Source organism: Marmota flaviventris, chromosome 1, assembly GCF_047511675.1.
Source record: "Marmota flaviventris isolate mMarFla1 chromosome 1, mMarFla1.hap1, whole genome shotgun sequence".
In the NCBI taxonomy this organism is placed as follows: domain Eukaryota; kingdom Metazoa; phylum Chordata; class Mammalia; order Rodentia; family Sciuridae; genus Marmota; species Marmota flaviventris.
In genome coordinates, this window is record NC_092498.1 from 105,718,824 (window position 1) to 105,733,387 (window position 14,564).

Consider the following 14,564-nt stretch of genomic DNA (forward strand, 5'->3'; position numbering starts at 1 on the left):
AAGCTTTGTTTTCCATGGGCCCCCCACTCAAGGTGTACATTCCTAGGACTTTAATCTGTTTATAATTACAAATGACATGCAGTAAGTCAAATCATAAACTATTAACCTTCCCTTCCCCACTTTACTCAGTCTCTAAAAGATTAATTGGACCCTACTATAACTGAATGATAACTAACAAAAGGGAAACAAAAAGTGCTTGGTTGACTAAGAGTGCTAGAAATGTAAAACTATATCACAACTTCTTTCTGAAACCATACTTAAGGTATTGAGAATTTCCATGTAATTCATTAAGCACCCAGAAATATTTATCATTCCCAGAATTGAATCCTGAATGGATTTGTATGTTTAGGGTGATGAAGGAGAGGATGGCATGGCTATCTGATTGAGAGATTTGGGGGCTGTTTTGGCAGTATTCTGAGACATTCTCTCCCCTTCTGATAGTTGAAATCCAGAGACAGACTGTACTTACAAATAAGCAATTATTTTCATTATTTTTTTCAGGTATTTATTAATTTTGCTACTGAACAGCAACGGACTCCACACTCTACTCTTGATCTTTCCACTGACTGTCACCGCCCGTATCATCTCTCTATTTAACCAAAAAGGAATAATCCCTTGACTTTCATTATAATTAATATTCAAAGATCAAACACACATGCACAGCTGAGGGCTGAAAGACATGCTCCAGGCAGTCAAGTTATTCTCTCTGTCACTGTCTATTTGGAAACTCTCTGTTTATTAATAATCGGCAAACTGAAAGGTCACTTTTTCCATAGACTTTTGGGTTGATTCCTCCAACACATTTACTTTTCCCACATCGGGTGGCCACCAGCTTCTTTGTGACAAAGGCAGGGATGAATTAACAGAGTCCAAGCTGAGACACTCTGGGGCTTAAAGGCTGTCCCTGACTGTCCATGCCAAATGTCTCATTTTTCTCTTAAGGAAACTGTGTCTTTCCCCCCAAACACCATTGGGGGGGAAATTCCTAGCTTATTTATATAGGAAATAGTATCAAGGACTGTCTTTTGATCGATGTGGTTACATATTTTAAAATCAAAACTCAATTATTTAAATGCAAACTTTTCCTAAAGCTGTATGGTATATGGCATAAGATGATAAAATTGCCCATTATTTTTATATAAAATATGCTTTAGAAATAGGAGTTGCAGAGCATTTTTGGTGAACCAATAAGCAAAATTAAAGAAATCAAATTAGTTGCTCTGTGTCATTTATAACAGTTTTACCAGATTGTAATTATATAGAGATATAACAAGAAATAGAATTTGGAAGAATTATTTCTTTGTTATTCTAAGCCAATGATATTTTCAAAGGGTGGTAGTTCCCATATTAGGTGCATTGGCTTACTCTGGGAACATTGTAATTCTCAGGCCCAATTTCAGAGCTGATGAACCTCAAACCCTGGGCCTGGAGCCCAGCAATCTGAGTTTGAACAAAGATATCCCACTTTGAGAACAAAGGAGATGTCTTGTTTCTTTTTAATTATAAAGGTAAAGTCAATACAGGAAGTAGTAATTCAATATTGGTTTTAAAATATATTTTAAATATTTTTTAAAAGATATGTCATTCTCAGAATTTTTATCCTCAAGATGTGGCTTTCAAAACCTCTATTAATATGAAAATTTATATGTTATACTTAGTAAAGTATATAAAATCAATATATCTGCTACTGAAAATGTTTCCAAGTGAGATATTTTTGAACATTTCTCTAACATCATTTTTCTAAAACCTCAGTGAAAGACCACATTAATTTTATTATAAAATTTGACCCTATCTGGCACTATCATTGAGTACTAGTAGCTTGTGATAGAAGAAAAAGACATTGTGACATTTGTTTACTACAGCAAGATTTAATTAAGTTTGTCTTTCCTGAATATCATTTTGTACTAGACATAATTTTGAATGGTAAGGATTAAGCCAATCATGTGTAGCTTTGATGTAACTGATTTTTATTCTCATGTATCACATGAATTATGCTCTCTTAAAAGAGTTACAGTTAAGATTTTATGATTTTTTCCCTCCAATTCTAACATAGTCTCATTGTCAAAATGGAAGATGTAATCTCTTTTTGTTGTTGAATCAATAAATACCAATTTGTGAAACACGGATATATTTATACTGCAGTGAATAAATGAGGTGTGCTGTAATTTAGCCTGGTTCTTGGAATGTAATTGTGTTTTTGCCAATATATTTCCTTGCATCTTTATTTGTGTCTTTAGGGATCCAATTTAATTCAGGTAAGAAGAAAATGGAACTACTCCAGATCTTTTAAAGTTTGAAAGGTTAAAATTTAATTGAGTTTTTCTCTGCTATGTTCTGCTCTTAGGGGTTCTTTTCTGGTCTTTGAACTGCTGTATTCTTGCAGTTTATGCTTCAAGGTATGCTTTTGAACAATAAACAGGAAGAAAAAGAAACCCAACATGCTAAAACTCCACATCCCAGAAGACTGGACACAAAGGTCAAATCTTATGCTAATGTTGAAAATGTCATTGCATTCATAAGTCATACAGATATTTTATGCCTTTGGAGTTAAACATTTGTCTTAAGACCTTTGGGCTGAAGGTCATACAACTGAGACTTTTTTTTTAAACAAACTATTTTCTACTGAAATCATTCTGAGTATTTTATAAGTCAGAGATAAGGGTGCTTATTTCAGTTCTATAATCTGGCATTTATTATATAGTTCATCTTTATCCAATTATTTAAACAGTTAATGTATTAAAGTTGTCTTATAAAATCAAGATTGTGAAAAGCAAGTAAGGAACATATTTTTAGAATAGTAAAGACTAGGTAGCTTAAGGTTATAGTTTGCTTTTAAAAAATGGGTATTAAATTAAAAAAAATAGCTTAACAAGACCATTTCAAATCATCATACAAAACACATATACACACTACACACACACACATACACACCACATGCACACTATAGTGTTCATGGAAATGACATGAAGACTAGCTTAATCACAAATTGTCCTACCCAAATCAGGAGATGAGGAAATTTTAAATATTCAAACTGATTTGAACATGTTTCTTCTTTGGATTTTGCTTTGATCTTTTGTAGTATTTCTGCTCAGTGAACTTTTGCTTATGGAGAATTAAAACTTAGATTTATCCACTTAAATAATTTAAGGCCTTTTCATACACATACACAAACACACAAAGCAATCATGTATTCATTCCTTTAAGTAATATTTATTGAACCCAATCTACATATGTAAGTAAATGGTAGGCACTACAAAAATTGGCAATGGAATCAGATTTTAAAACCTTAATCATTGGGCTTGAGAGGCACACAATCAAGTGGGGATTATGAGGTGATGTTATAAGCAATGAGTGCATTCTGTTATGGGACCACAGCGGGATCCATCTAACCAGGGGTCTGGAAACAGACTTGGTAGGCTAGTAACCACTTGTCTAAACATTTTCAGAGCAAGAATGGAGAAAATAGTATTTGAGGCTAAAAGAATATCACGGAAAATCAACAACATATAATGAGCAATGGATTTTTGCCTAGTATTTTGGAGAAAGTTTATATAATGACCATGGACATTCCCCATCTCTCATTGTTAGAACTCCCATTATATTTTCAAGTGACTGCTAAATCAGGGTGTGGGGATAACCTATATACTTAAGCTTGTATTATATCATCCAGAATTATTCACATGGTCATAACTAACTGCAAGAACATTTGCACAATGAAGTTTTTAGCCAGGCTTCTGACCAACCTAAAATGAAATGAACTAATTCTGTGCAAGAAAAGCCAAATAGATAATGGATAGATGGTGCCTTCTATGACAGGAATACAAACAGAGGTTTTTGTGGCCCTTCTGCCACAAAAGAATGAATTCAATTTGAAAATGTTGATCATTACTTTTCAAACTAAGTAATGTCAAGTGACATGGCTATCGTTTTGGCAATCCAGATTCTAAGAATATTGCTATTCAGGATTAAATTGTATGTTAAGATCTACAGAGCAGATGCCATTTATATTTATAAGCATTATTGTCAAATTGAATGCAGTAGATAAGGAAAAGAAAAATTTATGGACATTTTTTATTTGGGCTAAATAAATAGCAATGTCATTTTCTCACAGTGAGAATTCCTATTGAGATGCTTAATGGATAAATATATCTTGCTAGAAAGGATTTTAAAAGACTGAAAGAAATCAGAAGCATTTTTCTTAATTATTTGCCATCACAAAAGCTACTTTTCACCCCCTCATGAATGAATCCATAAATTTTGCTCTTTACATTAAAATGTTAAATGTTTTAAGGGAAAATAGGATCTACTAGTTAAATGTGCTTTTTTTTTTTTAATGGAAATTGAACTCCAGGGTGTTCTAGCACTGAACTACATTCCCAGTCTTTTTTTACTTTTTATTTTGACACAAGGTAGTTTCTGTGTTGCCCAGATGATCTCAAACTTGCTATCTTCCTGCCTCAGTCTCCCATGTTGCTGGGATTACAGAAGTACACCAGTATCCTCAGATTAAATGTATATATTTCCCCCCTTTATTTGCTATTTTTTCTTTCCATATTTTTATTAGTGCGTTATAATTGTACATAATGACAAGATTTGTTATATGTTAGAGTGCTATTGGTCAAATTAAATGTACATCTTAAACCTAGAAAAATATACAAGCTAAAAACATATCAGAAATTTTATGAGCATATCCTTTTAAATAGAAAGTAGTATTATAAACACCATACTTGTCCCTGCATGGATATTGCTTTGCTGATGAATTGTGTTCACTGCACATTTGTGATAGTGTATTTAGTTTGTAACTCTGTTCACCAAGTACACAGATGAACCTGGCTTCAGTTAAACTCTCTGTGGGGTACCATGATGTTGATGAGGCATGGGCTCCTACTTAGTCACATGTGCATTCAGTGTCCGGCTGGAGCTCATCCTGCCCAAACATCATTTGAAAATTTTGTACCTCAACAACAACAACAAAAAAAAAAAAAGCGGGGGAGGGAGGATTAAAGTTATAAGCTAGGGCAAAGCAGGAAGCTCATGACAAAATTCACAGGCTGGGCATCAGGGGAGTGAAAATATCAGTAAATAAAATTGAGTGTAGTAAATAATGTCTCACAATCCAATATGATTTATGTAGAAGCAATTCGAATAATACATTTCATTCAAAGGTAAGAATACAAATTCTTTCAAATACAGAAAAATGTAGATGATCTTCTGCATTAGAATTTTAGGATTACAAGTCAATTTTTATAATCTCATGTTTATAATGATTACAATGGAATTTTCAAAGCTGAATTGTGTAATTATTTTAGGCAGCTTTTATACTGCTGTGACAAAAAGACCTAACAAGAACAATTTTAATGTGGAAAAGTTTATTTGGGGCTCAGCTTCAGAGGTCTCTGTCCATAAATGGCTGACACCATTCCTTGGCACCTGATGTAAGGCAAAACAACATAGTGGAAGTGTGTGGCACAGGAAGAGGAAAAGAGCTGGGGACATGGCAGCAGGAAGCAGGGAGAGAGACTTCTCCCCTCACCATGGACAAAACATAAACTCCAAGGTCATGCCCCCATTGGTCCACCTCTTTCTGTCACATCCTATCTGCCTACATTTACCAACCAGTTAATTCCAACAAATTCATCAGTGCACTGATGAGGTTAAGACTCTCATGGCCCAATATTTTTACCTCTGAACTTTCTTGCATTGTCTCACACAGGAGCTTTTGGGGGACACCTAATGTCTAAACCATAATGGTTATTTTGTCTGAATAAAACACTGTTCTCAGGAACCTTTCTTTAGTGATCATATCTTTCTCATATAATTTTTATGTCCCTTATAGCTGGGTTATTTCTAGCAACCTTTAAGTGCTTTAGTCCTTCTCATTTTATAAAATTCTCTGTCAATGCCACATCAATATATACTCATCCATGTCCACTCCATGTTCTTCTTTCTCTGAAAACCAGAGTCTCAGAGGATTTTTCTCACTGTCTCAATCTCCTCACCTCCTGCCTATTCCACTCTAGAGACTGCTCTGTTTATGCCTCCAAAAAGTCTCTGGCTGAAATCAACAAGGGTTCATCTTTCTAGGTTCAACAGACCCTTTGGCATCCACATCTACTTGTCTCTCCTCTCTGTAGAAATGTTTGTATTCCTTGATTGTACCATTTATGTTTTTCTGACTTTCTTTTTCTCTCCATGGGAAGAAACAAATGCTCCTTCCCATGAAAATGAACTGCCGGTATTTTGTAAGTCTAGTTCTTGGCTCTCTGTTTCTGTTTTTCCTGCTATCCATGATCTGGCCAATCGCTTCCTCACCAACAATTACTAACAGACTAGCTATTTATCTTCCCCTGTCTGCTGAACTCCAAATGAGGCTCAGGGCTTGTGGGCCTTTCCACTCATGCCTCACAGGTGGGTCAACCCAGGGGACATTGCCACTCACCTTCTAGATATAGAAGTCAATATTCTTACCATTAAAGCTAAAAAGGCATACACAATGACCTAAAGATCTCCCATTAGGTCCAAACTCTTAAAAGTCCTACCACTTCCCAGGGGTACCTCACGAGGGTCCAGATTTTGTATCACTTGGGCTGTTTTTTGAAAAATGTTTATCTTCTCCATTCAATCCCAGGCTCAATCAGGCCAACAACAATGCTGTGTGTGTGAGTTTTCCTTTCTCCATTCTATTCCCAGTGCCTGTGCTTGGAGGTTTGTCCTCAATACCTGATGCTCCCCCATGACCCAGAATCAACCCTTCATGGAGTCCTGTGACCTTCTCCAGAGCCTCTTGCTGATCTGTTTTCTACCTCTCCTTTCATTTTCCCTTGAAAGTTTCTATTATTTCTTTCTTGGACACAGATTGACTGTAGCACGTTTCCTTTATCTTAGTTTGCCTCTATAGTCTGTCTTCAGTGTTCCTGATGGGGTGATTTGTCCTTTTTCAATTGCACAGTCAAGAACACTACTCTTTTGATTAATTCTCAGTGCCTCCCAGTGCTCTAAGAATAATGAAAACATTTTCAACAATACCTTGAAATCTCTGGCCAGTCACCTGCATACTCATCCCCTTCGGCTCTTTGAGCTGCATTAGCCTGTATTCTTCAAGTAAGTCCTGAACCCTTCTTTATATAGAGAATAAAATCCATGTAATTCCTCTGCTATGTTCTCTCACCTCTCCCTTTTATTTACTGGGATAGCTTTGTGCTATAGCTGGAATGTCCAGTCCCCAAAGGTCCATGTTGTAAAAGCTTGGGTCCCAGGGAGGTATTCTTGGGAGGTGGTGGAACCTTTAAAAAGTGGGAATTAGTGGGAGATCTTCCGGTCATTGGGGTGTGCCCTATAACAGGACAGTGGGAAACCAGCCCTTTATGCTTTTTCTCCTTTACTACCCAGCCAGGAGGTGAGCAGTTTTGCTTCACCATACACTGTTGCCATGATGCCCTGCCATTGTCTCAGAGCGATGCACCTGGAGATCATGGACCCAAACCCTCTAAACTGTGAACCTTGAATATAAACATTTTTTAAATAATTCAGTCATCTCAGATATTTAATATATTGATGGGATGCTAGACTATGACACTTTTCTTGATACTTGATGTTATGGTTTGGATGTGAGGTGTCTCCCAAAAACTCATGTGTAAGATAATGCAAGAAGGTTCAGAGGAGAAATGATTGTGTTATGAAAGCCTTAACACAACCAGTGAACTAATCTCCCAGTGGGATTAACTGAGTGATAACTGAAGGCAGGTAGGGTATGCTGGAGAAGATGGGCCATTGGGGGCATGGCTTTGGGACATATATATATATATATGGCAAGTGGGGATCTCTCTGCTCTCTGATCATCATGTGAGCTGCTTCCCTCCACCATACTCTTCTGCCTTATTGTTCTGCCTCACCTTGAGTCCCAAGGAACGAAGCCTGCTGTCAGTGGACTGAGACCTCTGAAACCATGAATCTCCAAATAAAATTTTCCTCTTCTACAATTGTTCTTGTCAGGTATTTTAGTCTCAGCAGTGAAAAAGCTGACTAACACACTTGATATGTCAATACAAGCGTCTCTTTTCCTGGGAACTTTCCTGAACACTGCCCAGGGGGCTTCTCTTTACTAATTCCTCCCATTTTGCCCTGTACAACTTCTTCACAGCAAGTATCATGATTATAATTTTACTACGTGTGATTATTTGAAAAGTCTTTATCTCCTCCATTCAGTCATAAGATCCATTAGACCCACCACAATGCTGTGTGTGTGCATTTTTCTTTCTCTATTCTATTCCCCACGCCTGGAATTGAATAGGTGATCGATAAACACGTGTTAAAAATGAATCAGTGAACAAGTGACTGACTATTGATTCTCCTCAGAATAATCCAAGATTTTCTGAGCTTCCATGGTCATATCTATCTGGGTGGCCAAGTCAGAAGGAGAGGGTACCGTTAAGCACTCAGAAAATCAAGGAAAGCTCAACAGAAAATGCAACAATTGAGCTGATGTGAGGACTGATTATATCAAATAGCCACTTTCTGAACAGAAGATTTAGTCCTGAAAGTGCACAGATGGGTGAAAGTACTTAATGTTTAAGGACCTGTGGACAATTCTCTCTGGTTGAAGGTTATTTTGCAATTTTGTTTTATTGTGTAAAACAGGGGCATACCCCAATTGGGTCTGTAATCTAGGAAGACAGCTTGCCATGTAGTGACCTCTTCTTATTCACTTGCTTGCTGGGTGGACCTAGCCCTCTCTCTAGACTCCTCAGCAACTGGCTTGCCCACCCTTCTGCAGCCCTCCATGTAGCCAAACTGGCTTCCTTGGAATCATAACAGGCCTCTGCCTATCAATCCTTTAGTGTCCTCCCTGCGTCTCCCTTGCCTCTTTCCAGTGGAGGCCTGCTCCACGGCTCCCTCACCACCTCCAACAAAGTCACAGAGCCATGCTCTTGTGCAACTCTGCAGCATCTGCTGTTTGCTCTGCTTGTGGGTATTCTTATCTTCCAAGAACTGCTTTTCAGGACACATTGCTACTTCCTCTCTTAATTCTTCTCCAAATCTTCCCTTGGCTCAGAGTGATGTCCTCCTCTGGTGTCCTAATTCCTAGATAGGCCTTTATTGTTTAAAAGGGCTGCTTTTTTTTGTATTGATTTCACTGTATATCGTGGAATCTAAAATAATATTTCGTAATCAGATGCATCACAGTATTTCCAGAACATGGTACCAAAGTCAGTATGAATGATCCTATACATGTTTGCTGAGAGAACAAACAAGAACAATTTGCAAAATGGAAGCAGGAACTTCTGCAACCTTAAACATCACATAACCTCTAGTGCAAAATATAAATTATTATAATTTAATCAAAGTTATTGTTAGGTTGGGTCAGTTCTCAACACGGTTCTGTGCACACCACTTTCAATGAATTCTCACTGATGGAAAGTCAGTGTGCATTGCTCCAAACCCCAGGCTATAGGAAAGTACCCTGACTGTAAATATGTCAGCTCAAAGCTGATGATCTGTATTAATGGACCCCCCCCCCCCCCCCCCCGGTCCTTCAGAGATACCAAAGCTACCTGACTTATTCTGTGCTTTCCTTAAAAACTCTATAACACTTGCTCTTTTCTAGGGAAACATTTGTACATTTTTAGATTCATGAAAGGTGCATACATTTCTCTTTAGTTTATTTAAAGTGAGAAATGTGGAGCTCTCTCCATGTAACCACAATGCCCACAAGGAGAAGGAAATGCCCACACTCTAGGTCCCACAAGGCCAGGGGTGGTTAATGGAGTCATTAGGACACATTCTCCACACATCAACTTAATTTCATTTCCCTCAAGCAAGTTAGTAACAAGATCTTAATGAGAACTTGGCACCTCAGGGGAAGGGAGTGCTTGCTCCATCAGGTGTAAGCAGAAAATACCATTATGACTGATATGATTATGATTATATGTCCTCTATGTGACTGCAGGGGGAAGAGGAACACTCATTTATTTTATAGATGATTTTCAAAAAGATATTCAGGTCTTGAATGAAACTAGGACTGAAAACAGGATGAATATTGTGAGAAATTTCCTTCCAGGAGAGAGTGTGGTTACTGAAACTTGTGCCTGTGAGTGGGAGGTCACATACGAGAGAGATGAGGGAGGCAAAGGCATCCAGCATGGAGCAGGAGCAGGAGCAGGTCTGTCAAGGACATCTATCCACCCTGCCATTGCCCACTGGCTGCTGGTTCATATCCAGAGTGAAGGGACAAAAGTCTGGGTCCTAAAGGAAACTAGCTGAGCATGAGATTAAGACAATGGAAGAAGACAGAGGTAGAAACTTGAGAGGTCTTTCTAGGATGAGATTCGTTTCTGGATCTTTCTTAAATCTGCACTTTTATTTTTCTACATTCTTCTATTGTGATGCAGATTCTTACAGATCCTTCTTTGAATTTTCCAACTGACCCTTATCTTCTCCCTTTAGTAGTTAACCCAGAAAGTAAAAATGGCAACTATTTCTCAGTTCACATCTTATTCTTCCCCCTTAACTCTGAAATACAGTGACCTAAAATAATAAGATAATCTTTAGTTTGATCTGGCAGCTCTTCTATTTCCAATAGCTGTCAGAATCTAGCTTCGTTTTGGTTTTCTCAGTGGTCTTTGGTCATTGGAAAGGTCTCTACTGAAAACAAAATTCTTTTACCTGGTCTGAAAGTTTGTGTTCACCCAGGAAATGTATATGTTGTCATCTTAACCTCACAGGTGATGGTTTTAGGAAGTGGGGGCCATTGTGAGGTGATTGGGTCATGAGGCTTGATGTTTCACTAATGGGATTGGTTCTGTTTAAAAGTGGCCCCAGGCAGAACCCCTTGCCCTTGCCACAACAAGAGGACACAGCAAGATGAAGTTGTCTTTGAAGATACATACCTGGTCTGCTGGCATTGTGATCTTGAACTTCTGGTCCCAGTCCCCAAAATTCTGAGAAATAAATTTCTGTGTTTTACAAGCCACCCAGTTTTGGTACTTTGTTAGAGAAACCTGAATGGATTGAGACAGTATCCATGCACACTAATTTACTGCATAAACAACCAATAGATATCTTGTTTGGAAGTGGAATGGTAGATTAAAAATTGAACTTTTGAAGTTCAATTAGGCTTTATGTCTTGGTTTGGGAGCTGCCATAACAAAGTATCCTGGACTGAATGGCTTGAAAAAAACAAACATTTATTCTTCCACAATTCTATAGTCCAGAAGGCTTAACTCAATGTGTTGTGGCAGGGCTGCACTTCTTCTGAGACCTGGGTAGAATTGTCCCGCACCTATTCTTGCTGCTGATGTTAGCCATCAACCCTTTGCGTTTGTCAACCCAAGAACAGATGCATCACTCCAATCTCTACCTCTTTGGTGCTTTCTGTATATGCATCTGTCTTCACATTCTGTGTCCTTTGCTTGTAGAGACACCAGTCATTTTGGATTACAGTACACCCGAATGACTTCATTTAACTTTATAACATCTGCAAAGATTGTTTCCAAATAAGGTCACGTTCACAGGTCTTGGAGGTTAGGACTTCAACATATCTTTTTTGGGGGGTGGTGGGTACACAAACTTCCATAAACACACTGCATTGTCATTTTTGTGGGGTATACCAGGGATTGAACTCAGGGGCACTCAACCAAGGAACCACATCCTCAGCCCCACCTACCCAACCTTTTTGTATTTTATTTAGACAGCCTCTCACTGAGTTGGTTAGCACTTTGCCATTGCTGAGGCTGGCTTTGAACTCACTTACAATCCTCCTGCCTCAGCCTCTTGAGCCACAGAGATTACAGGCATGTGCCACTGAGTCCAGCTCCATCATCATTTAAACACTCTGAATTTCCTTTTTACTACACTCAGGTTAATAACACTGACTTCATGGCATTAGTGTGGAATAAAATGGGACAGCAAATGGAAGCTACTACCATGGTGACTAATAGTAAAAAAATACATTTAAAAAAATACATCTGGGACTTGCCCATTTCCTCCCCATTCTCCACTTTGTATGCTGCTTATGTTAACTTCCCATTGATGTAATAAAATATCTGAGATAATCAAATTGAAAGGAGGAATGATTTGTTTCAATATGCATTCCTATATGCATTATTGTGGAAGTTCGGCCCATCACTTTAGGTTGTTGGTGAGGCAGAACTTCGTGGTGGAGAACAGGTATTATTGCATAGCTGCTCACCTCATGCCTCCTGGGAAGCAGAGAGACAGGGGAAGAAGCCAAGGTCCCACCATCTTGGTCAAGGGCACACCCTAGTGACCAAAATTCCTTTGCTTAGGTTCCACTTACTAAAAGCTCCACCACTTTATAGAGGCACAAGCTAGTGACGAAGCCTTTGGCCTATGGACTTTGAGGGACATTGAAAATGTACCCTAAAATACTGTAAATTTAGCAGTGATGTCAATTTAATAACCCATATTTTAGATTTATGACATGTTCAAATTTCTTTTTGGCTCCAGATCTTCTTATCTAAATACTCACTTTGAATTTCCCTTAGAATGACTTCAAGGCTTTTATACTCAATATAACCAAAATCTAATTCATTAACTTTCTCACCACATCTTGATCCCTTAACAAATGGAACTATCATGCTACCAGGACTCATTGTAATTCAAGGATGTGATGAGATTTACCTTTGACACTTCATTCCTCTTATTCCTCACATACAGGCCATTATGAACTCCTACTTACTTTGATTTCTAAATATCTCTCATACTTTCCCTTTTATGTCTGTCTGCACTGAACACATTCTGGTCCAAGCAACCTCATTTCTCACCTGGCTGATGCTTATCATTACTCGTTTGCCTGTGGTAGGTGCAATAAAGACTCCTCCTAATCCTTGGAACATGGGAATACATCACTTCACATGGCAAAAGGGACGTTGCAGGTGTGAATGAGTTAGAGATGGGGAGATATCCTGAATTGCCTAGGTGGGCACAGAGTAATTGCTGGAGTATTTGGGAAAGAGGAAAGCTGTGGAGACAAACAGGAGCTGTGAGGATGAGAGTGGAGGTTGGATGATGTGCCTTGGAGATGGTAGACAGAGGCAGGCACCTATGAATGCTGGTGCTTTTAGATGTTGGAAGGGACAGGAAGCCTGTTCTCCTCTGTAGCCTCTAGAAGGGGTGTGACCTTGCCAATATCTTGAGTCAAGCTAAGGTGCTATGGTTTGGATATGAGGTATCCTCCAAAAACCCATGTGTGAGGCAATGCAACAAGGTTTAGAGGTGAAATGATTCGGTTATGAGACCCTTAACCCAGTCAGTGAATTAATACCCTGAAGACATTAACTGAGTGGTGAGTGTAGGCAGGAAAGGTATGGCTGGAGGAAGTGGGTCCTGGGGATGTGCCTTTGGGGTTTATATTTTGTGCTTGTTGAGCAGAGAGAGAGAGCTAGTGCGCTCTCTCTCTCTCTCTCTCTCTCTCTCCCCCCCCCCCCCCCTTCCTGGAATGATGTCCTGAGCCACTTTCCTCCATCACACATTTCTGTCATGATGTTCTTTTTTACCTTGGGGCCTGAGGAATGGAGTTGGCTGTTTATGGACTGAGTCTCTAAAACTGTGAGCCTCCAAATACACTTTTCCTCCTCTAAAATTGTTCTTCTCAGGTCTTTTAGTCACAGCATTGAAAAAGATGACTAAAACACCAGGGAAACCCAATTGCAGATTTCTGTGTTTTTAAATCTACCAAGTTTGTATTAATTTGTTACAGTACTAATAGGAGGCTAAGTGCTATTAGTTTCCCCTCTTCCTAAACATTCTTGACACAGACAAAATAATGCCATTTCTGAGAGTCAAATCTGATTATGATTCTACATTCATGAAGACCGGGCTTCCTTCTCCCTTCCAAAGACTCCAAGTTCCTTGGAACATCATGACATCACTAGTGATTTCTAATTCTTCCTGTGACTAGGATTTAGGTAAAACTCCCTGTCAGGCTCTTATAGAGCCTAACACACCCACACCTGTCTCACAGCCTGTCTAGCCCCTTTCCCTCCTCACCACCACACTCTCAGCACTGTGATCTTCCAGCTCCTCATTTCTCTGCATTCCTTCCTGATACAGGATAATTACCCTGTGCCAGAACATCTGTCCTTCCCCCACTATCATTGTTGTACTACTCTTAGCATTATGTGTTATCTTTTATCCCATGTCATCATCACCATGGTTATTTTATAGATTCTATTCCTTAATTTATGCCTTTTTTTTTTTTCAGTCCCCACCTGACTTTGAGTTTCTTCTTCCTTGAAATCAGAGACAGTGCCTTTCTCTTCCTCCATTTACCACCTCCCAACTTGGAGCACAGTGCATATGTCACAAAGGGACTGAACCTATGAACTCAGTCAATAAATGCAGGGAAGAGCCCAGTAATCCCTGTTCTGAGCCTGTTTGTGTTGCTGCCTGTGCTGTGGATAGCATCTGCCACCCTTTGACTTATCTGACTCTTTGAAAATCATTCTACATTGACAGTGTTTCTACCCACCCAGAATAAAATGGGTGACTTGCATCATCACCACTTCATATGTTCGGGAAAGGTACTTATCACTATCTGCATGTCA

The 14,564-nt window shown here is 38.8% G+C and overlaps 1 protein-coding gene across 1 annotated transcript in view; it reads left to right on the forward strand.

Annotated features, from left to right (window-relative positions):
* Abca13 (ATP binding cassette subfamily A member 13) overlaps positions 1–2,165 on the forward strand; it is a 437,088-nt gene extending 434,923 nt beyond the window's left edge. The window contains exon 63 of the mRNA XM_071608614.1: positions 502–2,165. Within this exon, the coding sequence (XP_071464715.1) occupies positions 502–597 (96 nt within the window). The 3' untranslated portion in view covers positions 598–2,165. The remainder of the gene's footprint in view (positions 1–501) is intronic.
* The last annotated feature ends 12,399 nt before the right edge of the window (positions 2,166–14,564 follow it).